Source organism: Bufo bufo, chromosome 7 (assembly GCF_905171765.1).
Source record: "Bufo bufo chromosome 7, aBufBuf1.1, whole genome shotgun sequence".
Taxonomy (NCBI): domain Eukaryota; kingdom Metazoa; phylum Chordata; class Amphibia; order Anura; family Bufonidae; genus Bufo; species Bufo bufo.
The window spans coordinates 219,785,416-219,809,400 of NC_053395.1; the positions used below are offsets into that span (position 1 = coordinate 219,785,416).

Sequence of the window (23,985 nt, forward strand, 5' to 3'; positions counted from 1 at the left end):
TGCCACACAATATACAGTATACCTCTACACTGTGCCACACAATATACAGTATACCTCTACACTGTGCCACACAATGTACAGTATACCACTACACTGTGCCACAAAATATACAGTATACCTCTACACTGTGCCCCACAATATACAGTATACCTCTACACTGTGCCACACAATATACAGTATACCTCTACACTGTGCCACACAACATACATTATACCTCTACACTGTGACACACAATATACAGTATACCTCTACATTGTGCACCACAATATACAGTATACCTCTACACTGTGCCACACAATATACAGTATACCTCTACACTGTGCCACACAATGTACAGTATACCGCTACACTGTGCCACACAATGTACAGTATACCTCTACACTGTACCACACAATATACAGTATACCTCTACACTGTGCCACACAATGTACAGTATACCTCTACACTGTGCCACACAATATACAGTATACCGCTACACTGTGCCACACAATGTACAGTATACCGCTACACTGTGCCACACAATATACAGTATACCTCTACACTGTGCCACACAATGTACAGTATACCTCTACACTGTGCCCCACAATGTACAGTATACCTCTACACTGTGCCACACAATATACAGTATACCTCTACACTGTGCCACACAATATACAGTATACCTCTACACTGTGCCACACAATATACAGTATACCGCTACACTGTGCCACACAATATACAGTATACCGCTACACTGTGCCACACAATGTACAGTATACCGCTACACTGTGCCACACAATATAAAGTATACCTCTACACTGTGCCACACAATGTACAGTATACCTCTACACTGTGCCACACAATATACAGTATACCTCTACACTGTGCCACACAATATACAGTATACCGCTACACTGTGCCACACAATGTACAGTATACCTCTACACTGTGCCACACAATATACAGTATACCTCTACACTGTGCCACACAATGTACAGTATACCTCTACACTGTGCCACACAATATACAGTATACCTCTACACTGTGCCACACAATGTACAGTATTCCGCTACACTGTGCCACACAATGTACAGTATACCGCTACACTGTGCCACACAATGTACAGTATACCTCTACACTGTGCCACACAATGTACAGTATACCTCTACACTGTGCCACACAATGTACAGTATACCGCTACACTGTGCCACACAATGTACAGTATACCTCTACACTGTGCCACACAATATACAGTATACCTCTACACTGTGCCCCACAATATACAGTATATCTCTACACTGTGCCCCACAATATACAGTATACCGCTACACTGTGCCACACAATGTACAGTATACCTCTACACTGTGCCACACAATGTACAGTATACCTCTACACTGTGCCCCACAATGTACAGTATACCTCTACACTGTGCCACACAATGTACAGTATACCGCTACACTGTGCCACACAATGTACAGTATACCTCTACACTGTGCCACACAATATACAGTATACCTCTACACTGTGCCCCACAATATACAGTATACCTCTACACTGTGCCCCACAATATACAGTATACCTCTACACTGTGCCACACAATATACAGTATACCTCTACACTGTGCCACACAATGTACAGTATACCGCTACACTGTGCCACACAATGTACAGTATACCGCTACACTGTGCCACACAATGTACAGTATACCTCTACACTGTGCCTCACAATATACAGTATACCTCTACACTGTGCCACACAATATACAGTATACCGCTACACTGTACCACACAATGTACAGTATACCACTACACTGTGCCCCACAATGTACAGTATACCTCTACACTGTGCCCCACAATGTACAGTATACCTCTACACTGTGCCCCACAATGTACAGTATACCGCTACACTGTGCCACACAATATACAGTATACCTCTACACTGTGCCCCACAATATACAGTATACCTCTACACTGTGCCATACAATATACAGTATACCGCTACACTGTGTAGTCTGTTCTTTAAGCACCATTGTTTTGTGGCGGCGGACAGAAAATAATCTGGAAGTGCCCCTCCCGAGACCAGGCTCTGGATCCGCCACTGCACAGCTCATGCGTTATTATACTTTGTGATAATGAATATGCCCCTCCCCTTCATTACATTCTAAGAAACAAGCAGTACATGGATGTCAATAAAATTATGCCCCCAGAAAAATTTCTGTGGACGCCCATGTCCAGGCCGTTATTATGGGATATCTGAAAACAATTCAGAGAGGGTGTATAAGAGGAGAGAACTACAACTTCCAAAGTTTCTCAGGCTAAAATCTTCTCCACTTCTGACTCTGAGCTCCGCCCTTGCTAGTACTGATCACATGATGATGACATCATCACAGGTCCTTACCACTTCTCCACTGCTGAGTTCCGCCCTTGTTAGTACTGATCACATTATGATGACATCATCACAGGTCCCTACCACTTCTCTTCACTGCTGAGCTCTGGCCCATCTTGCAATGATCACATGACTGTGATGTCATCATAGGCCCTTCACTGTAGCAGTTTATAGTGCCCGCCCAGCGGACGTTGTTGGTAATTTATAAACCCTCCCTGGACAATTCTTTTTAGGTTCCAGAACGAGGACATGACTGGGAAAAAGAGGACGTATGCAGGGGAGAACTGGAAACTTAAAGTGGCCCTGGAAAAAAAATTAAAACTGCCCCATGTTGTAGTCCCGTGCAAATTGACAGAAGGCGGAGCAACACAAGTAGGTGGGGCCAGCAACATTATACTGCGGCACAAAATACTAGTCAGGAGGGCACCTGCAGCCGCCGGCACAGAAGTGCTTCCCGCCCCCGGCATTACTTAGACCAGTACTTCACTGGCTGGCGGCCCCCCCAAGGCATCCGGCCACTGGGAAGTTTCCCTGTAGGATCACCCCACATAACCACCTGAAATATACAATTATTACATAATTTATCCCGCACAGGGAATAACGTAAAAAACTAACAAAAAAACAAAAACACCATACCAGAGCCGCGCTATCTTATGCTTGTACACCACAGAAAAAAGGAATAAAAAGCTATTTAAAAGTCTTATGTCCCTAAAAATGCCATCAATGAGAACTGCTAATTGTCTAAAACATGAAGCCGTCACACTAAAAAAAAAGAAAATGAAAAAAGTTCCTCATCTTGGAACGCGTCGATACAAAAAGGTTTTTATTGTGGAAAAGTATTAAAACTTTAATATATAATTGGTATCGCTGTAATTGTACCGACCTACAATTTAAACGGATTGTGTCATTTATGCGTACTTACCCTGGGAACAATCGGGGTTATAGGCGGGGCTTCTGTTAGTCCGTCCATTTTTAGCCCGGGACAGCACAAATTTGCCAGAACTGTCTCTAAAAATCAGGGACGGTCCCGCCAAATTCAGGACAGCTGGCGACTATGTTTATGCCACAAAGTGTACAGCACGTAATGGCAGGCGGGCTGTCCCCCCCCCCCCCCCCCCCCGACAGAAGGAATTAATCAATGAGATAAGTCTGCCCCAAAAAGGCGCCATAAAAAACAAGCCTCCGCACGGCCACAATGAAGGAGTAAAAAAAGAAAAATTACAGCTCTTGAAATGTGAAGATGAAAAAACAATAATAATAAATTTTAAAAATAAATTGCTAGTTACAAAACAGGGCAGTCACTAAAGGGGTTAATTTTATAATCATCAGTTAATATAAATATTATATAGTTATAATGTTACTGTGACATGACATCATGGCCACGGGTCACGTGATCGATACCTGTCACTCCGCATTGAGTTGAACATGACGTCACTAGCTTGCCAAGTTACCGTGGTGGTGGTCACCACGGTAACTTGGCAAGCTAGTGACGTCATGTTCAACCAACGCGTAACATCACGTGCCTCCCGCCGTCCAATCATAGAGCCGCTAATCGGACAAACTACATATCCCGGCATCCTCCGCACGGCTGACGTGCCATAGATAGAGGCCACTGACGCGGAAGTGCAGAGAGGAGAGCAGGTAATGGAGCCGTATCCATCCTTATTATCTTATTGTAAAGGTTATTCAGGGGGATGGCGACGACAGAAGCGGGGTCTGCGCGTGTCAGGCTTGTGTTGTAAAGGTGGCAGCAGAGCAGGGGGACTACAAGCGCCAGCATGCCCTATCATGGCCATTGCTTGTAGCCCCACAGCTTCTGCGCCCTTCTGGGACTTGCAAGTGTGAAGTGCTCTGTGGCTTTGCAGCTGCTGAGGGACTACTACTCCCAGCAGTTTTAGGTTGCCCTGGAATTTGCAGAGCTGATGGAGGACAGCCCCTTTAAACCGGATTTTTAGGTTTTGTAGTGAAAGTTCTGCAACTTTATAATAGATTTTGTGATTCGTTTATTGGAAATTTGCAGAATTTCTGCTTGCTGTCAGTGAATGAAAAGACTATTGCTCCCATCTATGCAGTAGAAACCTAAGATCCTGCAAAAGCAATAACAGCCCCCAAACTACCACTCATCATTTATAGCAAGGCAGGCAGAAGGGCCCCGGGCTGGGTGCAGCCCCTGCACCCTCTATTGATACACCCACATCGGCAGCCAGAATCAGCCCCTGTCCTAACAGTTTGTATCCGTGTGAAGCCAGAGGATTGTATAGACTGGCTGCAGTAGTAGCAAACCCTCAGCTGTGAGAAGTATTAAGTCACGGTAGATTTTCTATTGTAAACAAAAATGCCCCATTTACTGACTGCAAGCAGAGGTCTATGAGGAATTGAAACACAAAGGGGCGTTGAAAGTTGCAGCGCTCTTCATTATACCAGGATTATGGATGTAAAGTTGGAAGACCCCCTTAATGCCCAGGTAATTTGCTGTTTCTGTGTCCTATAGCCCAAGCCCTCCCCTGACCTAAGAGTGGGATACAATACAATGTTTCACTACTGCTGCTGGACTTTCAGAGCATGTTGGGAGTTGTAGTGTCACAGCGCCATCTTCCAGGATGTGTCCGTCCTCCTGTCTTCATGTTTTTGTATTTCTTTCAGACGCTGTAAACATGCTGAAAGCCGTGATCCTAATCGGGGGCCCACAGAAGGGTGAGCGCGACAAATTAAAGGGAGTGTGTGGGAGTATTGATGGCCTGTCTTCGATATCCGATCGGTGGGAGGCCGACATCCAGCACCCCCCCCAATAGGCCGGAGACATCACATTCATTAGTCACATGTCATAGGTGCAGCTCAGTCAGGTTCAAGTGAATGGTACCAGGCTGCAATACCAAGCACAACCACTATACAATGTATGGCGCTATATGCGTATAAGAGGAGGCCTCAGTGTACACTGGAGCGCTGCGGCCTCTTCAAACATCTGATCGCCGGGGTTTCCGGAAGTCAGATCGCCACCGTCTGGAGGATAAAGCATCAGTGTTAAACTCCCAGAAAACACCATTAGGCTTCTTTCACATTAGCGGTTTTTTTTTCCGTATCCGTCATGGATCTGCAAAAACGCTTCTGTTACAATAATACAACCGCACGCATCCGTCCTGAACGGATCCGGTTGTGTTGTGTCTTATATAGCCAAGACGGATCCGTGATGAACGCCATTAAAAGTTTTCTATTGTGTCAGAGGAAACGGATCCGTCCCCCATTGACTTACATTGTGTGTCAGGACGGATCCGTCTTGCTCCGCACCACATCGCGGACAGAAAAACGCTGCTTGCAGCATTATTCTGTCCGCGATGAGAGCACAACCAAACGGAACGGGATGCATTCTGCCGCACTCCGTTTCGTTCAGTTTTGTCCCCATTGACAATGAATGGGGACAAAACTGAAGCTTTTTCATCCGCTATTGAGATCCGTCATTGAAAACGCTGGTGTGAAAGTAGCCTCCATTGTAATGTTCATTCATAGAAAGGGTGTGTATACTTTGGCAACCAGTTCTCCCAATGCATTGAAAAAACAAATAAAATGGAGCAACTTTTGAAATGGTCAGACCTATGTGTCTCCATGGTTACAGAAAAGTAGCACACCGCTGCAGCATCAGACTACACAGGGCTTGTTTGTAGTCTGTAACCATGGAGACACATAGGTCTGCCTAAGAGCTGTGTAAACCAAACGGGAGTAGCAAAGTAGGCCCTTTTTTTTTTTTTTACATAAACAAACAGTGCTTAAAGGGCTTTCCCACTAATGTCCTTGGGTCAGAGGTCAGACTGCAGGGACCCGGGGCGATGCGCATGTGCAGCCACTTCAGCTGAGGCCATTTAATCATCGTCTATTTAAATACAGGTGAAACTCGAAAAACTAGAATATCGTGCACAAGTTAACGTGGGCGGGGCCAAGCTCTGTTCACTTAAATGGAGCTTAGCTCCGCCCACCCTAGTTGATACTAGTCGTGACGTCACTGGGCCGGCGGTTAACAGTGAGAAGGCTGCGCCGCTGCCTTCTCAAACAGCTGATCGGCGGGGGTCCCGGGTGCCGGACCCCCGCCTATCAGAAGCTGATGATCTATCCAGAGGATAGATCATCAGTTAAATGAAAGTGCAGAACCCCTTTAAAGTTAGAATTTTGTGAAAAGTTTCAATATTCTCGGCTCAAAGTGTCACCCTCTAGTCCGCTAATTAATCCATACCCCCTGTTCAAAGGGGACCTCAAAATTGTGACTTTGGGGTCTCATAAGCTGTAAGCCATAATCATCCAAATTATACCAAATAAAGGCTTGAAATATTGCGCTTTGCATGTAATGAGTCCGACTGTTTTTGCATGTCCGACTTTTTAGTCCGGCGGCCTCTCGCCGCGCACTGCCGTGCTGCGCCGGAGCTTCACCCCCGTCCCCATTATAGTCAATGGGGACGGAGCGGCAGGGTGAACAACCTGTCGGATCCGTCCTGCCGCTAGTGTGAGAGTACCCTTTGTTGCATTACTGAAATTAAATGAACTTTGCACGATATTCTAATTCTTTCGAGTTTCACCTGTAGATCTGCAGCTTCCTAATATGTTTTGTGCTGTTGCTTTAAAGATTACTGAATGCTGTCAGTGAATGGAAGCGTTCTTGTGTAATGCTGCTCGCACAGATGTGGTTTGTTACATTGTATCCACTGTGTTGCATTCAGAGTTAGGACTCCGCAAACACTGATTCCAGCCACGTGCATTCCGTATCTTGTAGAATAGAACAGTCCTATCCTTGACCGTAATGCAATAATAGGTTTTATGTTCTATTTTTTTTTTGCGGGACGGACATATGGAAATGGTATGCACACATTTTTTTTTTTTTTGCGGACCCGTTGAAGAAGTGAATGGTTCCGCATATGGGCCGCAAAATGGAGAAGAATAGGACTTGTTCTATCTTTTTTGCAAGGCCACGGAACGGACATATGGATGCGGGCATTTTTTTACAGAACTATTGAAATGAATGGGTCTGCATCCTATCCGCGAAAAATGTGGACCAAAAATACTGTCGTGTGAATGGGGCCTTACGGTTTAAGAACCTGCCTCAGTTTGCTCAGAAATGCTGGGAGTGCTGGGGTTTAGGCGTAGTGTACACGGTCCATCCAGAACAGAGCATAGTCGCCCTTTGCCCTCCTCCACGTCTTTGAGACCAGGGTCTCTCTTGGGGTAGAACCACCGACCTAGTAAGGAGTAATGAGGAGGCCTGGTCCGGTTGATGTGCTCTGGGGTTCTAAGTTCTCTTCTGTTTTTTGGTAGGTACCAGGTTCCGGCCTTTATCTTTCGAGGTTCCCAAGCCCCTGTTCCCTGTTGCAGGCGTCCCCATGTTACAGCATCACATCGAGGCTTGCAGCAAGGTAAGATCTCCATGAGCCAGCCGCACTCTACTGAAGGATGTCTGCTAAAGCCGTCCATCATTATGTGATCCGTGGGGGTTGGAACCTCAGAACCTCCCCCCCCCGAAATGGGCCGCACTCCCCTGGTACTGCTCATGTGGATGTGTCTGGTCCTGCTGGTCAGTCTTCTTTGCTGGAATGGAGCGGAGTTGCAGTATCAGATACAGCCACGAAGGTAGAGATGGCGCTGTGCAGGGTGCTGCAGTCTTCTGCTGATCAGGAAGGCCCATCAGCTCTGCTCCTTCTTATTGTGTCTGCTCAGCTCGGAAGCAGAGAGGGTGCCCACCCACGCGGATATCCTGAGCTCTTAATGATCGTCCAGAGCGCTCCTGAATCTCTCTGCCTGATCATAGGGAGAACTGTGCAGCCCTATAGTTATAGCTGCTGCATCCTCGCTACGCCCTCCCTGCCCTCATGGAGAGGTGAGAGCCCAGGGAGGCAGCATTAACCCTTCCACTGCATCCACCAGGGATCTTACAAATAACAGTTTGACTGCCCTAGACCACTAGGGTTCTTTATATTAACTCTTTTACTGCTCTGAACTACCACCTATACTTACACTAACCCTTTCACTGCCTTAGACCACAAGGGATGCTGACATTAAATCTTTCACTGCCCTAGACCACCGGGGATTCTGACATTAACCCCTTCACTGCCCTAGACCACAGAGGATTCTGACATTAACCCCTTCACTGTCCTAGACCATCAGGGATTCTGACATTAACCCCTTCACTGCCCTAGACACCAGTTGCTGACCTAGGCTGGCAAATATTTTGGCAATTATAATAACATTATCAGTGTCCTAGACCACCAGGGATGCTGACACTTGAACCTTTACTGCCCTAGACCACCAGGGATGCAGACAGTAACTGACTGTGCTGGATCTGGATGCTGTTTATTACAGTTTGCATTGCTGTGCCCCCGTGGCTCTGGCTGTGGTACGGATAATCTTTACTGCGCTGTATCTTAATATGAGGTGGTTTTGTATTGACCGGCTTAGAGGGAGCAGTGCCCAGGTCCATTACTGGCCCGCTCACTAACTGGAAAGACTTTTAGAGGAGCTCTGCCCATCAGTGGAAACCTTGGCTGTATGTGGCGTTGTTCAGATCTTGCACTGATGAGGGTTGAGAAGCCTGGAACAGATCTGTGTCAGTGCTCTACACCGGAGCATGAGGCATACACTGCCGATGGACCCATCAACCAAATCCTTACTGATAACACCCAACCTGCTTCACTGTTCATGAACCTTCTGTATCATAGGTGCCCAACCTGAAGGAGATCTTACTGATAGGATTTTACCAGCCCAACGAGGCACTGAGCCGCTTCCTTGTCACAGCGCAGCAAGAGTTTAAAGTGGCGATCAGGTGAGAGGTCGTGTACGGCTTTATCGTTCATCTTTTATACTCCAGGCACATCCAGAGCTGCGTTCAGATTTCCACTGGATGAAAACCACTGCCTTTGCGCTTAGCCCAGATAATATAATGCCTTGCACTGTGTATGAATGCAGTTCCTTGCGGTGCAAAGAGTTTTTGGAAATACGAATACTGATCGCCGTAATGCAAAGAGATCTGAATAGAGATGGTCTAAAAAAAAAATCAGTGAGGTGAAACAGACATTGATCCAGCAGGGGGCGCCAGGAGCTGTGAGATCTGCCAACCTCGCAGGTAATGGGGGAAAGGCAAATCATTTAGAATCCTACTGTAGAAGTGACTGGAGTATGACGTGACAGTTACAGGTAGTTATTAGGGAAGGTACGTTCCTTCCTGATAATTGCCTGCTCGTCGGTGGAGGTGAAGAGCTGCCTTTACCTGCAGTGATCACCTCCACTGTATGGGGACAAGTGATGTCTAGTGCACTGTTCACACTGCATGATCTGCTGCCCAGTAACGATCTTTCAGCGCATTAAATGATTTTCAACCGCTGTCCGAGCGTTTTGCGTGTTCATCGGGTGATCAGCAGCAGATTATCGGGAATGAGCCTTCGTAGTAACATTTGCCCGACAATTGTGTGGTGTGAATTAGTGTTCAAAGGGGTGTAGTGTTTCCCCCCCCCAGCAGATTGTGCACTAATAAAGGCCTCCTACTCCCGTTCTCTTGGCAGGTATCTGCAGGAGTTTTCAGCCCTGGGCACCGGAGGAGGGATCTATCACTTCCGGGACCAGATCCTCTCCGGGGGGCCACAGGCGTTCTTTGTGATGAATGCAGATGTTTGCTGCGAGTTCCCCCTTCTCCAGATGTTGGAGTTTCAGAAGCAACATGAAGAGACGCACCAATACATCATGCTGGGAACCACGGTACGCCGCTCAAAGGGGGGGGCGGAATAATGTGAGGCGCAGATAGTTCATCTCTACCACCATGACTGTGAGGATAGGGTGTACGGGGAGATTTATCAAAACTAGTGTCAAGGAAAACTGGTTTAGTTGCCCATAGCAACCAATCAGATTCCACCTTTCATTTTTTTGGAACCAGTTTTCCTTTGCACCAGTTTTGATAAATTTCCCAGGCCTATTGCGCACGAAGGTGTGCGCTCCGTGGCCGTTTTGCGGATCCGCAATAAATGGGCACCGTTCAGTGTGCATTTCGCATCACGGAATGGGTCCGCAAATCCGGAGATGCGGAATGGTGCAGAACGGAACCCTACGGAAGCACTACGGAGTGCTTCTGTGGGGTTTCGTCCCGTACTTCCGTTCCGCAAAAAGATAGAACATGTCCTATCTTTTTGCGGAATGACCGGATTAAAGTGAATGGGTCCGCTATCCGCTGCGGCTGCACTACGGACGGTGTTCGTGCATTGCGGCCCGCAGCACGACCACGGGGTGCACACGTTCATGTGCAGGAGGCCTTAGAGTGGTGTGGGCACAGTATCCAGCACCTTCCATGTTTAGCTTTATGACCCTGTCGCCATTTTCATTTATTTTTCAGGTCACTGCTAATCCATGGAAATCATTAACAAGCTGCTGTTGACAGATCTCAATATTAATGTCTGGAGCCGTGGGCTTTATTGACCCTTAATTACCCTCCGCGGACTGACTAATTAACACATGGGGGGGGGGAGAATTATTATAGCCTGGCAGCATATGTCTCGCCATAAATTGGGCACAGCATCTGTCAGTCGTCCGCCTCAACTGTAATCTACGCCAACCTCTGGCTGGTGCGGGTTTCAGTGTTCCTCTATGCTAGAAAACTGGAGTAGATGATGATAAATGTGGTGGGGACACGCCCTTTTTTTTGGTGGAAAAGTGGCGAGACCGGCCGGTTTTTAGCGCAAACGCCATTGAAAAAGTCACCAACGCGCAGTCAGCGACTTTTTCACGCCACAGATGTGGAGTATCCTAATGATAAATATGGCCTGTGGACATTAATTAAGTTTTAATTAACATGTGAATATTTAGGGCCCAGAAAGCAGTTTTAACCCATATGCCTTTTACTAAAACTGCTCTAATTCATTGCAAAACCATAAGTCGGCGCAGTTTTTGGCCACAACACAACCACATTGGTGGCCTCTATGTGTCCCCAGTTTGGGTATTTATCTTGTAATCCGCAGCGTGTTAATGGGAGGTCCTACCCAGGCGGAATTCACACGCAGCAGTTTCTACGTCTGAAAATCCCTTCCGTAGAATTGGGGTTGTTTATGCAGCAAGCACATGGCTTTCTGCCCCGTCAAGGCCTGGTTCACACTTGAGCGTTTTTGATAGACGTTTTCGGGGCGTATTACAGCGCGTTTTTGGAAATGGGAAACGCGCGTCCTTTCGATTGACCACAGAGGCGTCCAATGAAAAACAGCCATGTGTACAGAGGTGTCCAATAAGACACTTCCTGCGGAGCGTTCCCGTTGAAGTCTATGGGCGCGAACGCGCGACAATACGCCCCAAAGAAGCTCCTGTACTTTTTTGGGCGTAGGGCGTTTTACAGCGCATTCGTACACGCTGTAAAACGCGCAGGTGAGAACCATACCCATAGGGAAACATGGGTTTTCGCCTGTTGAGCGTTTTACAGCGCGCAGGAACGCGCTGTAAAACGCTCAGGTGTGAACCTAGGGCAAGGGGACGTTTCTGTGTCAAATGTGACTATACCCTTGTAGTGCCCAAATTTGCAGAGTTACTAGAAAGATTTGCTTCAACCAGAGTTTAAAATCTCTGCTTGCTTTAGTGAGTGGAAATGTTTTTGTTTCAATCTAGAGGCCGTAAACCCATCCTCATCATGTACATGATTTATTACCAGAGAGAATTCTGATAGAGAAGAATGTAAGCAAGAATGTTTCCATTCACAGACAGCAAGCAAAGAACCTGAAAATAATGAGGACTGAACAGTACTTATGTACATAATTATGTTAAGCAACGTCCTGTCTTTTAGGCCAATAGGACACAGTCTCTGAACTACGGCTGCATTGTGGCGAAGGCGGATACCCAAGAGGTAATGGGTGGTGCTGTACTACCAGGATAGTGAAGGATGGCGGTGGATGCCACAAGGGGGGGAGCTCACTGCATACAGATTCATACAGCTCCCCTTTGACCTCTTCAATAAATCTGTATGCGGGAAGCTCCCCCTAGTGGTGACAGCCGGCTGACCGATTCTGATCATTGCACTCTATGGTTGGAGACCGTTGATGACGTTGTGCTTGTGCTCGGCAGGTGCTGCATTACGTGGAGAAGCCCGGTACATTTGTCAGCGACATCATCAACTGTGGGATCTATCTCTTCTCGCCATCCGTATTCAAGCACATTGCCGAGGTCTTCAAAAGAAACCAGCAGGACGTACAGCTGTGAGTCGCCCCCTCCGTCTGTCCATCAGCGCACGGACACCCCCTTGCGTCTCTTCCTATTTCACTTATCACTTCCTCATGTACATTCATTCTTCTTCTTTTTTCCTCCTCTGCCCCCTGCTCCTCCTGCATGTGCGGCCAGTTGTTCCTCCTGCATCAGGTGAGTGCTGTGTGTGGCACCGGCACATGGCATGAGCACCGGAGTGAGCGTGGCAGTATAGATTGCTATGCACTGTTTGGCTTCAAAGCACACAAGCACCGCATCTGTCCAGTCATCACAACCACTTCTTGTCTTCCTTTCCCGGCCGGTAGGCTGAATGGTGGTGGGTTTTCAGCTAGAAATGGCTTATTGTCCATTCATTGCTATGCTATGTGGCCATTTCTTAAAGGGGTTGTCCAAGATCAGAAAAAACATGGCTGCTTTCTTCCAGAAGCAGCATCACAGTTGTCCATGGCCGTGCCTGGTATTGCTGCTCGGTCTCATTCACTTCCATGTAGCTGAGGTGCAATACCAGACCTAACCAAGGACAGCGGTGGCGCTGTTTCTAGTGGGGGGGGGAGGGAAAGCAGCCATGTTTTTCAACAACTCCTTTTAATTTAATCTGGGAAAGCTTGGTGCCTACTAGTCGGGTGACCATGACGGGTCTATAGATGTCATAGCATCCTGCTAGTAATGCTGCATCACAGGAGGATGAGATGCATCGGATCCATTGCTTCTTGTACTGGAGTTTATTGGGATTTTCCCACCACAGAATTATTATTTAGATGGGGGTCTTACTGGTAAAACCCCCACTGATCCCAGCTACAGGAAGTAGTTTCAAACCCCAGCTCATAGGAGACAATGGTCATGCACGCGTGGTTTCCTACCTTCCGAATGAATAGGAAATTTGGACATGGCCAGGTGAGTGCACCTTAGTGTGTGCTAGTTGTGGACAGGGTACTGCAATTCTAAGGATAGTAGGGTACTAGTCATCGTACCTACTGTGTGGTCCTAGAGGGCACAATGGGACGTGCTCTGTACACACCCTGTGCCAGCAGGTGGCAGCAGTGAAACGTCAGATGCAGCCAGAACGCAGCAAACTCCTGAATGCGGAAAATAAAATCTAGAATTTTTTTTAATTTACAGAAGAAAACTTGTTGGATTCTTTTCTGTTGCAGTGAGGAGAACTCGAGCTGGCAGCGGACGGAGGTGATCCGGTTGGAGCAGGATATTTTCACGGCTCTCGCCGGGCGGGGGCAGCTCTACGTCTATAAAACGGATGGGTTCTGGAGTCAGATTAAGTCTGCGGGGTGAGTGTCAGCCCCTGGGGTTTATTCACAGACTTTTGGAATAAACCCTATGCCCTCACTGCCTTCACATGTGGAACAGATCAGACCCTAAACCTGTCATTTCACTTCTTGCATTCCTCAGCTCGGCCATATATGCCAGCCGCCTGTATCTGGACCAGTATCGCATAACGCATCCTGAGAGACTGGCACAAAACCGGGAGGGGGCGCCGATCATACTGGGTATGAGCGAACATGATTACTGAATATTCATACAGATTTGTTTAACTTGTTTCTGCTGAAAACAGCGCCCGCTCCCACGGCTGGCACCATGTACATTATCACAGGGGTACACTTGTCTGTGGTGTAACTATATTCCACGCTTCTTTCTTCCTCTAGGAAATGTGTATATTCATCCCACGGCCAATGTGGATCCCACTGCCGTGGTAAGTAACTCATGCATGAAGGGGGGGGGACGGGGACACTTTGTTTTGGGAACACAGTCCATACTGTGGAGCTGCCTGCATGTGGCGTGCCTCCTTTATCGTACCGTACTACATGGCATCTGACATAAAAGATGCAGGTACAGTTGGGTGTAACGGACGTCGTTATATGAATGGGCCCCAGACTGCACAGCGACATCACGATGATTTGGAGGCATCTACATGAAGCAGTTAATGTGATGCTCTGCAGCAGTTGACACCCTTCGCCTCTACGTAAAATGAATCCATCGCTTCACATACGTGAGGACAAATGGCAAAGCATTCAAAGCGCAGGATAGTTGTGTGGCTGGGGCAGCCATATAGGCACTCGACCCCAGTGCAATTCGTAGGAAGCCAATTTACTGATTTTGTATATTTTTGGAGTGTGAAAGGAAACCCACGCAAACATGGGCAGAACATACAATCTCCATGTAGACAGATGTTCGAATCCAGGACCCCAGCGCTGAGCTGTGAACACCATCATTTTCAGTGAGATTTCTTATCTCGTGGGAACATCTTCAAAGTGCCTCTGATAATCAGAAATGCTCCTTACCGCCGGCTAGGTCAGAGAGTAAAGGCCCATAAACACCAGATGATAACCGACCCGTGTGCCACCGATCATCGTGTGTAAATGTTGGGCAGCAGTTTGCTGCCACCTCCTCCGACGAGCAGGCAGTTATCTGGAACAAACAGTTAATTCCCGATAATTGCCTGCTCACTCGTCTCGTGTAAGTGGAACTTTATTCTCTATAGGCTGCTGCTGCTAATCACTGGAATCGGCAGTCACGTGCGATTCATGCACACACAACCACTGAAGCCAGTGATGGGCTGCAGTGGTCATGTAAATATACAGCACAAGTTCAGTGGTGGGACACGAGCGAGTTTTTTCTTTTTTTTTTCACGCATCAGTTCTGCGTTGCATGAGAATCGCAGCATGTTCTATAATCTGCGTTTTTCACGCAGCCCTGGCCCTATAGAAGTGAATGGGGCTTCAGTGATAAACACATCGCATCCAGAAGCAACACATTTTCCACTGATGGTTGCTAAGAGATGTTGTTTGTGTACCTTCAGGTTTTTTTTTTATCATGCGCGTGAAAAATGCATCAAAATGCATTGCACTCGCATGGAAAAAACTGAACGCAATTGCAGACAATGCTTGCAAAATGTTGCGAGTTTCACTGAACGCATTTGGAGCCAATCCATATTATTCGTGTTAAAGAGGCCTTACAGACAAGGATAGGACTGTTCTATTAGGGGATGGCTGGGGAGTGCACAGGGCCAGTATCCGTGTTTTGTGGATCCACACTTTGTAGACTGCAAGGGTCGTGTGCATGAACCTTAATTTTTTTTTAGAGGCAGTGGAAAAATACAATCAGTTGCAAAAGTGCACATAGCCTTTAAAGGGGGTTGTCACATTGCAACAACGTATCCCCTATTCACGGGATGGGAGAGAAGTCTCTGATCACTAGAATAGGGGCCTGTGTTCCCCTATTTGACACGCATGCATGCTGATTCTCAACTCTGTGTGACTTCTGGAAATAACGGAGTGCAAGCGCCGCTGTGCAGGGAAAAACAGTGAAGAGAACACAGCGCTGCAGCCAATTCATTCTCAGGATCAGAACGAGAGGTCAGACCCTGGTGATCATCAAGTGTTGGCTTATCCAAGAGATGTCATCACTTTATAAAATGGGATTAACCCTTTAATTCTGCATTACTACATGCAGGATTAAAAAAACATGGCAGTTTTCTTCCAAAAACATCATCCCCCCCCCCTGTCCACAGGCAATGTGCGGCATTGCAGCTCAACCCCATTTGTGCAAGTGAATCAGAACTGCAATACTAGGCACAAGCCATGGGCAGGTGTGGGGCGGTTTCTGGAAGACGTCGGCGACGTTTTCAGTTGTAGACAACCCCTTTTATAATTTAAAAATTGTGTTGCATAGTTTCCATTGGTGTCGGGTATTATATCCATCCATTTCTGTCCTTGACAGCTGGGCCCCAATGTCTCTGTCGGTATGGGAGTGACGATTGGAGCTGGGGTCCGGGTGCGGGAATCGATCATTTTACATGGAGCCGTGCTGCAGGTAAGTGAGCGTGGCCGCAGATCACTGCCTTACACGATATGAATCTCTGTTTTATACACAGTCTCCATGTTGCTCTCTAGGATCACAGCTGTGTCTTAAACACCATAGTCGGCTGGGACAGCAGCATTGGCCGATGGGCCCGCGTGGAAGGGACACCTAGCGACCCCAATCCTAATGACCCTTATGCCAAAATAGACAGTGAAACCTTGTTCCGGGAAGGGAAGCTCACTCCTTCAATCACAATTTTGGGTAAGAAATGAATGTATGCACATACTGCACCTGCACAGGCCAGGAATCTAATGCTACATTAAAACGATATGTACATTTGCAAATGCCATGCTTGTGTTAGGCCCTGTACTCTAGTCACCCCCAGAGCTGCATTCCAATTTTGAATCCATAAAGACTAGGCTCAAAAGTTCAACCCCTACAAAACATGGGAATCCTTAAAGGAGACCTATTAGAATAGAAGATCCTTTAGGCCAGTTATATTACTATTTAGGGTGAGAACAGATGGTCCAGATGCAGCCCGTGGCTAAAGCTCTGCTCACATGCAGTGGTCAATGGCCGTGAGATTTTTAAGGCAATACCTCAGTTTTACCCAAAAGATTGCAGCCATTGACCACCACTGTATAAGGGCTCATTCACACGACTGTATATTTGGGTCCGCATCCGTTCCACAACTTTGCGGAATGGATGCCGACCTATTCATTTCAATAGGGCTGCAAAAGATGTACACCATGTGCTGTCTGTATCCGTACTTCCGTTCTGTGGCCCTGCAAAAAAGATAGAACATGTCCTATTCTTGTCCGTAATCAGAGGCTGGTATATGCGTTTTGCAGATCCGCAATTTGCGAACTGTGAAACAGATACGGTCATATGAATGAGCCCCGAAGGTGAGGTTTTAGCTGCATGCAGATCACCTGTTCTTATCTAGAGGCCGAGACATTCTTATGGCAACATGTCCTCTCCCAATTGATGTTGGGTGCGTGTGGTCATGAAAACCTTGTGCACACCACCATCCATGTGAGCACAGTACAATAGAGCTGCTATCAGATAGGAACGGACTGCATCAGAAATCACTGCAATGCAGTCAGGGGAGCCGCGGTCTAGGGCACAAGGGATGTGTTTCCCAGACAGAGCACAGTCGTGTGACCAAGCCCTTATTAGGGTCTTTCCAGAGTCACAGGGATGACTTCACACAGGAGTCCCAGACGGTGTAACCAGGAAACCGCCTTTGATCGCTGCCGTCAGCATTGAATGGATCATGATAAAATCATGTCACATGGCTGGGAATCTCCAAATCTGGCCATAGATCAGGGGCTTGGCTGGCGTTAGCTATTGAAGCACTTGAGTGCAGCACAGGACACCTATTCAGGGATTATTATAAAAATGCATATTGGTGGTCATTAGGGGGTTAAAAAGTTTTAGAAACACGACCAGAGTTTGAGACACTGAGTCTTTGATCTCAGCTGCAGAGTTTAAACTGGATGCAGTCAGGGCCTGCTGGGAGTTGTAGTTTCACAGATTGCAGCCTTAGGCTACATGCACACGAACGTTGTTTGTTTCAGTGTCCGTTCCGTGTTTTTTTGCGGATAGGATGCAGACCCATTCATTTCAATGGGTCCGCAAAAAATGCGGACAGCACACAGTGTGCTATCGGTATGTCTGTTCCGTAGTGCCGCAAAAAAACTAGAACATGTCCTATTCTTGTCCGTTTTAGGCATTGTCACAATGGATCCACCCCAAAAAATGTAAAACAGATGGCATCCGTTTTTTTATTTATTTGCGGACCGCAAAACACATGGTCGTGTGCATGTAGCCTTAGGCCTGATGCACACAGGAGCCGAGGCTACACAGGCATCAGGTATAAGGGAAAGAGCTGCACCTGGTTTTGGCCCACAATCCCTGACCGAACTCGGGCCTTACGGAAACCATTCTAGTAATTGCATCCATTGGGCTGTAGTAAACATTCTGTTGTCTCTTCCAGGATGTAAAGTTTCCATCCCTGCCGAGGTCGTGATCCTTAACTCCATCGTCCTCCCGCACAAGGAGTTGAGTCGCAGCTTCAAGAATCAGATTATTCTGTAGTTTGGGGACATAGAAGAGCGCAGTGCTCGGGGCACGGACTCTGTACGGGCAGCCCTTCCAGCAGGGACCTGTCCAAGTGACTTCTGGAGCTGGAGCGGACAAAGGTCAAGGAGGTCGGCCTACTTCCAGCAGAGACTGATTATGAGAGGCAGCGCTCTGTAGACATCCGCCCCCAGGGGTTCTTATTTTTACTGTCTCTTCAGTCACATCTACAGAGCGTCTGCAGGCCAAATCCTCGTCCTCTGGCCTCTGTTCATAAGAGTTTATTAAAAGTTAGATTTGGAGAAATTATATATTTTTTTTTTTTTAAAACCTTCCCATCATCTGCTGCTTTGTGACTGGAAGAGTCATGAATGCAGGTAGAGGATATATACTAGTCCATAGAAAGGGAAAACTGTGCAAATGCAAAGTTCATGGCCAAGCCTGGCAGGAATAGAAAAAACAAAACAAAAAAAACTATTAACTCCTTAGAGGTGTTGTCCAGGACTTAAATGTTGATGACCTATTCTCATCAATATCTGATTACTAGGCGTCTAACTCCTGACATGAGCACTGTATACTACAGCGGCCATGTTCAGTGGTGTGGGGTCTGGACCCCTGCCAATCAGGCACTGAATATAGGCCATCGGTAACGTCCCTGCAAAGTCCTCTGTGGAGCAAATGAGGGTCCTTTCCTCACGTCAGACTTACACATCCACCTTCAAACCCACTGTCCAATTCATCTAAAATGAAGCAGCTTTAGAAGACTAAGTCTACGTTCTGTTGGTAACGAGCGAGGCCCAGAACAATGAGTGCAGCAAAAGGAAAAATAAACCCCAAAACTTGTTGCTTCCATAATTTATTTCCTATAAATATGATATACATTTTATATTATTCTCCAGGGAGGTAACACTCAGGAGGCTGTCAGCACTTCTCCTATACAGTGTCGTCCATAGACATACAAAACGCACAAGTGACGGTGAACAGGTAAATAAAGTGTGATACGTGCCGGTCCGCGGGTGCACAATGATTACGCGACGACGGAAGGTGCAGCGTTAACCCCTTCAGGCGTAGGGGTTTTTCACTTCAGGAGAAGTGAAAAACCTTCCCGTCTTCTTTGGCAGCTCGCTCTTGCTTGTAGACTCTGTTCTGTGATAGTGAGAAGGAATGATGAGAAGCCCTAGAACAGGCATGGCCAACCTGCAGCTCTCCAAGCTGTTGTAAAACTACAACTCCCACCATGCCCTGCTGTAGGCAGTCTGGGCATGCTGGGAGTTGTAGTTTTGCAACAGCTGAAGAGAGCCGCAGGTTGGCCATCCCTGCCCTAGAAGGATGCGAGTGCAGACAATGGGGCAGGTTTAGTAGACAGTGTAGGCTTGGACCAGACCGTTATAAGGCCAGTTTCACACTAGCATTAAAAGCTGCCAGCAGAGGAACAGGCTGCCAGAGTGCATCGTATCTGGCACAGCTGGAAGGGGCCAAGCAACACCACACCCCATTGACTCTAATGGGACCCGTCCTGTTTCTGGCATTAGTGCCAGGATTCTGCCGGACAGTACCGGCGCTTGCAGCGCTTTTTGTCCAGCTGGATCTCCATCGGGACCCCGGTAGGATAAGACACACTCCAGCAGGTGGGGCCCCATCATAGTCCATGGGCCCCGGTGGGGAATGCAGGATACGATACACTCCAGCAGGCTGTTCCTCTGCTCTAATCCATCAGGGTCTCTGCTCATCCTACACTCCTACCTCTGCCCCTCACTAACCCAGAACCACCAGCGATACTTACAAGTGAGGAGACTCCCCTCTGTGTTTCAGGGAAAGGGTGGGTGTGGTGGTAATCTCCGGAGAGGTCAGTGGACGAAACAGACGCTCTGGACAGAGAATGGACACGTCATGAGGTTATCCTGAACAATTACTGGCATAGCACACAACACGGAGAGTCAGGTTTCTACATTTGGACTCCAGAACCTTTTTACAATGCAGAAATCTTAAACAAACTATGGTACAGAGAGCCATGGACTAAATGGGTTCTGATCAAAAAAATTAACATGCAAGCTGGACAAGCAAACGTGTTTCTTCAGCTTATTGCACGGTAATGAGAAGCCGTCCACACGACGGGGGCAGAATCTTCTGAAATGCTAAACAGCCTTAGACCCAAATCACTGATCAAACAGTGAAATCAGGGACGTGGCTTGTGTTATTCAGAACTGCGTGCTTCATTTATCTTGCCCCAGGGACGCCATGTCAGAGGTAATCCTAATATTTTGGTTCTTTAGTGGTGTAAATGTCACAAGTGGATTGCAACCCCCCAGCTGCTTGTCTCGCAAAAGGAATCCTGTTAGGACTATGAGCACTGGTTATAACATCCACCCTGACGACACTGCAGACATCTTAACCAAATAGAGCCAGTCTGAAGGGTATAATACCAGTGTGTCACATCTTACATCCTGTATTATACTCCAGAGCTGCACTCACTATTCTGCTGGTGGAGTCACTGTGTACATACATTACTTATCCTGTACTGATCCTGAGTTACATCCTGTATTATACTCCAGAGCTGCACTCAATATTCTGCTGGTGGAGTCACTGTGTACATACATTACTTATCCTGTACTGATCCTGAGTTACATCCTGTATTATACTCCAGAGCTGTACTCACTATTCTGCTGGTGCAGTCACTGTGTACATACATTACTTATCCTGTACTGATCCTGAGTTACATCCTGTATTATACTCCAGAGCTGCACTCACTATTCTGCTGGTGGAGTCACTATGTACATACATTACTTATCCTGTACTGATCCTGAGTTACATCCTGTATTATACTCCAGAGCTGCACTCACTATTCTGCTGTTGCAGTCACTGTGTACATACATTAGTTACCCACGGTCCGTGAAAACAAGTCCTGCCGAGTGCATGGCGTCATTGGTTGCTATGACGCCGTGCGCTTTGTGCCGCTGTACAGTAATACACTCATATGATCTATACGAGTGTATTACTGTAAAGCGGCGGCATGAAGCACACGGAGTAATAGCAACCAATGACGCTGTGCACTCAGGACGGGTTTTCACGGATCGTAGTCCATGAAAATCCACGTATGTGTGAATGCGGCCTTATACTTTAGAGCTGTACTCACTATTTTACTGGTGGAGTCATTACTTATCCTCTACTGATCCTGAGATACCATTACTACTCTGTTGGTTGATAGTGGAAACAGTCAGCAAGCTGTTGTCAGACACACCGCAATTTGTAAAGGTGATAATACTCCAAATGAGAAACCCTGCAACCACCGAGCAGCCAGGGAGAGTTCAGCCCTAAAGCCTGCAAGATTGTGAAAGCCTCTCTGGGTGGATAATTTCACCACAATTTACCTTGTGATGCCATGTAACTACACACAGATCCCAAAGTGAAGGGGTGGTGGCCCCTGTGGAGAACCTGGACCTTCATTCTGGGAAATTCTTTGGGTCTTACCTCAGAGAGGGGCATAGTAAATTACATTTCAGAACCCCCAGATGTTTTTCCTCCTCGGACCCACCTTGCGCCATGCTCACAGAGTCACAATTTTGATTCTCCCGATTGTTGGACAAGAACTGATTCCAGAAGCCGGAGGGCAGCGAGAGCAGCAGAGACATCACCTGACGACAAACCCACAAGTCAGTCATGGAGGTAAAGAAATGGCCTTCAGCAGTATTTGCGGTCACTGACCTTGGCTTGTCGGGGGGTGTCCTGCATGATCACCAGAGGGCTGGGGTCAGGCACTGAATAACCAACGATGGTCGGACCAAAGACCCGAGACAAGTTCATCCTATCCATCTGACATTCTGGACTCCGCATCACTCTGTGGAAGAAATACTGAAATCCTGTCTTGTATAGGACTACACAGTGTGTCGCCTGCAATTTAGGATTTGTGACACCAAATATATGTGCACAAACATTTTCTGACTTTGCAAATAAGTTGCAGCTTGATATGACTGCTGCTGAAAAAGTTGGCTACAATCTGCTTCCAGAAGTCCGGCCTGGTCAGATTTTTTGCACCAGTCGCGTCATGGAGGCATTACATCATGTGCCACATTCACTGGCGATGTAGAAATGCGATCTTTGTGTCACATGACCAATGTTTCCTTGTAGTCAAACTTGTACGGGGAGGGGAACCACACTATGGGGCTCCGCCCCTGGGGGAGGGGTTTACACACTATGGGGCTCCGCGCACACTATGGGGCTCCGCCCCCCGGGAGGGCTCCGCGCACACTATGGGGCTCCGCCCCCCGGGAGGGACACACACACACACACTATGGGGCTCCGCCCCCGGGGACACACACACACACACACACTATGGGGCTCCGCCCCCGGGGGGACACACACACTATGGGGCTCCGCCCCCGGGGACACACACACACACACACTATGGGGCTCCGCCCCCGGGGGGACACACACACACACACTATGGGGCTCCGCCCCCGGGACACACACACAATATGGGGCTCCGCACCCGAGGGGACCAAGCAATGAGGGCGCACAGAGGGGGGCCCACACAATAGGTCATTACCTGTACAGGTGCAGGATGAGGAAGGCCAGCGTGTCCCTGTTTGCAGGGGGAAGCTCCTGAACAGCCTGGCAGATCTCACATTTACTGTCACTTTCATTGAGAATATCTACACATGACGGAAAGAAAGATAAAGACAGTATCAAGGATCCTTAGTACATATAGTGGAGCTCATCATCCTCTTCTGTCCAGTCATTAAAAACTGTCCGTTTCACTTTATCTGTTTGTTGGAAAGCTGGGTGGTGCCGACAACATAATATCCAGCCGTTTCCAAGTCATATTGGTCGCCATCCAGCTTTTCCAGGAACAGACAGACTAAAGAGCTGAAAAATAAGTTGTCCGTTTTCACCATGGCCTCCCATATTCAGGACTTACCGGCGGCGTCCAGGAACTGGGCGTGCAGCGAGAAGGTGAGGAGAGGCTCGGTCAGGTTCCGCAGGAAATCCTTCAAGACGCCGCACACAGCGTGAATATCTTCTTTTGCCAGTTGATGACCCTTCGCTTTCCCATAGAGAAGTTTGTGTTTCATTTCCTTTACCAGTCGCTCACCACCAGAGATACGATAGAGACCCCGCTGGTGACAAGACAGGGGCCCATTACACCCAAGAGGAACCCCGCCGTGATCAGATAAATGGTGCCAAACGTTATAGAAGAAGTATAAGCCGTATCTTTATAGAGCTCAGCACCCCAAATGCTTCCCTTCACACAGTCATAGGGGTTAACCCCTAGTTTCCAAGAGCCATGACCTTTTCATGGCGTTCATTGACCGATATACTTACTTCAGCAGGTGGCATTTATCATATAGAGAAAGTTAATGCAATATATGCACTGATTGTTCATATTGCCTCCTTTACCGTCTGGATTCATGTTTCCATCACTTTATACACTGCTCGTTTCCATGGTTACGACCACCCTGCAATCCATCACCAGTGGTCGTGCTTGCACACTATAGGAAAAAATGCCAGAACGTGGGAGCGCACATAGGC

At 47.5% G+C, this 23,985-nt stretch overlaps 2 protein-coding genes across 4 annotated transcripts in view; one reads left to right on the forward strand and one right to left on the reverse strand.

Moving 5' to 3' along the window:
- Positions 1 to 3,942: 3,942 nt before the first annotated feature.
- GMPPA (GDP-mannose pyrophosphorylase A) lies at positions 3,943 to 20,958 on the forward strand. Of its 3 annotated transcripts, XM_040440574.1 has the most exons (15): positions 3,943 to 4,005; positions 5,008 to 5,058; positions 7,660 to 7,757; positions 9,057 to 9,160; positions 9,897 to 10,089; positions 12,149 to 12,208; positions 12,427 to 12,557; positions 12,700 to 12,717; positions 13,716 to 13,847; positions 13,969 to 14,066; positions 14,223 to 14,269; positions 16,297 to 16,389; positions 16,470 to 16,638; positions 18,377 to 18,519; positions 20,948 to 20,958. In XM_040440574.1, exons 2-14 carry the CDS (start codon positions 5,019 to 5,021, stop codon positions 18,475 to 18,477), a joined length of 1,284 nt encoding a protein of 427 aa, XP_040296508.1. In that variant the 5' UTR covers positions 3,943 to 4,005; positions 5,008 to 5,018; the 3' UTR covers positions 18,478 to 18,519; positions 20,948 to 20,958. The 3 variants fall into 3 exon arrangements, with proteins under 3 accessions (XP_040296508.1, XP_040296507.1, XP_040296510.1); XM_040440573.1 differs by lacking the exon at positions 20,948 to 20,958 and having other exon boundaries at positions 18,377 to 18,761; XM_040440576.1 differs by lacking the exons at positions 12,700 to 12,717; positions 20,948 to 20,958 and having other exon boundaries at positions 18,377 to 18,761.
- The window catches only part of LOC121008833 (rac GTPase-activating protein 1-like), a 35,791-nt gene continuing 31,326 nt past the window's right edge, over positions 19,521 to 23,985 (reverse strand). The window contains exons 11-16 of the mRNA XM_040441532.1: positions 23,375 to 23,573; positions 23,003 to 23,108; positions 22,162 to 22,294; positions 21,992 to 22,091; positions 20,243 to 20,327; positions 19,521 to 19,605 (exon numbers count right to left, since the gene is read on the reverse strand). Of these exons, the coding sequence (XP_040297466.1) occupies positions 19,521 to 19,605; positions 20,243 to 20,327; positions 21,992 to 22,091; positions 22,162 to 22,294; positions 23,003 to 23,108; positions 23,375 to 23,573 (708 nt within the window). The remainder of the gene's footprint in view (positions 19,606 to 20,242; positions 20,328 to 21,991; positions 22,092 to 22,161; positions 22,295 to 23,002; positions 23,109 to 23,374; positions 23,574 to 23,985) is intronic.

Coding starts and splice junctions, on each gene's coding strand:
- GMPPA (XM_040440574.1), top strand. CDS start 5,019: ATGCTGAAAGCCGTGATCCTAATCGGGGGCCCACAGAAGG. Junction 13,848..13,968: donor AGTCAGATTAAGTCTGCGGG/GTGAGTGTCAGC, acceptor TGCATTCCTCAG/CTCGGCCATATATGCCAGCC. Junction 16,639..18,376: donor TCCTTCAATCACAATTTTGG/GTAAGAAATGAA, acceptor TGTCTCTTCCAG/GATGTAAAGTTTCCATCCCT.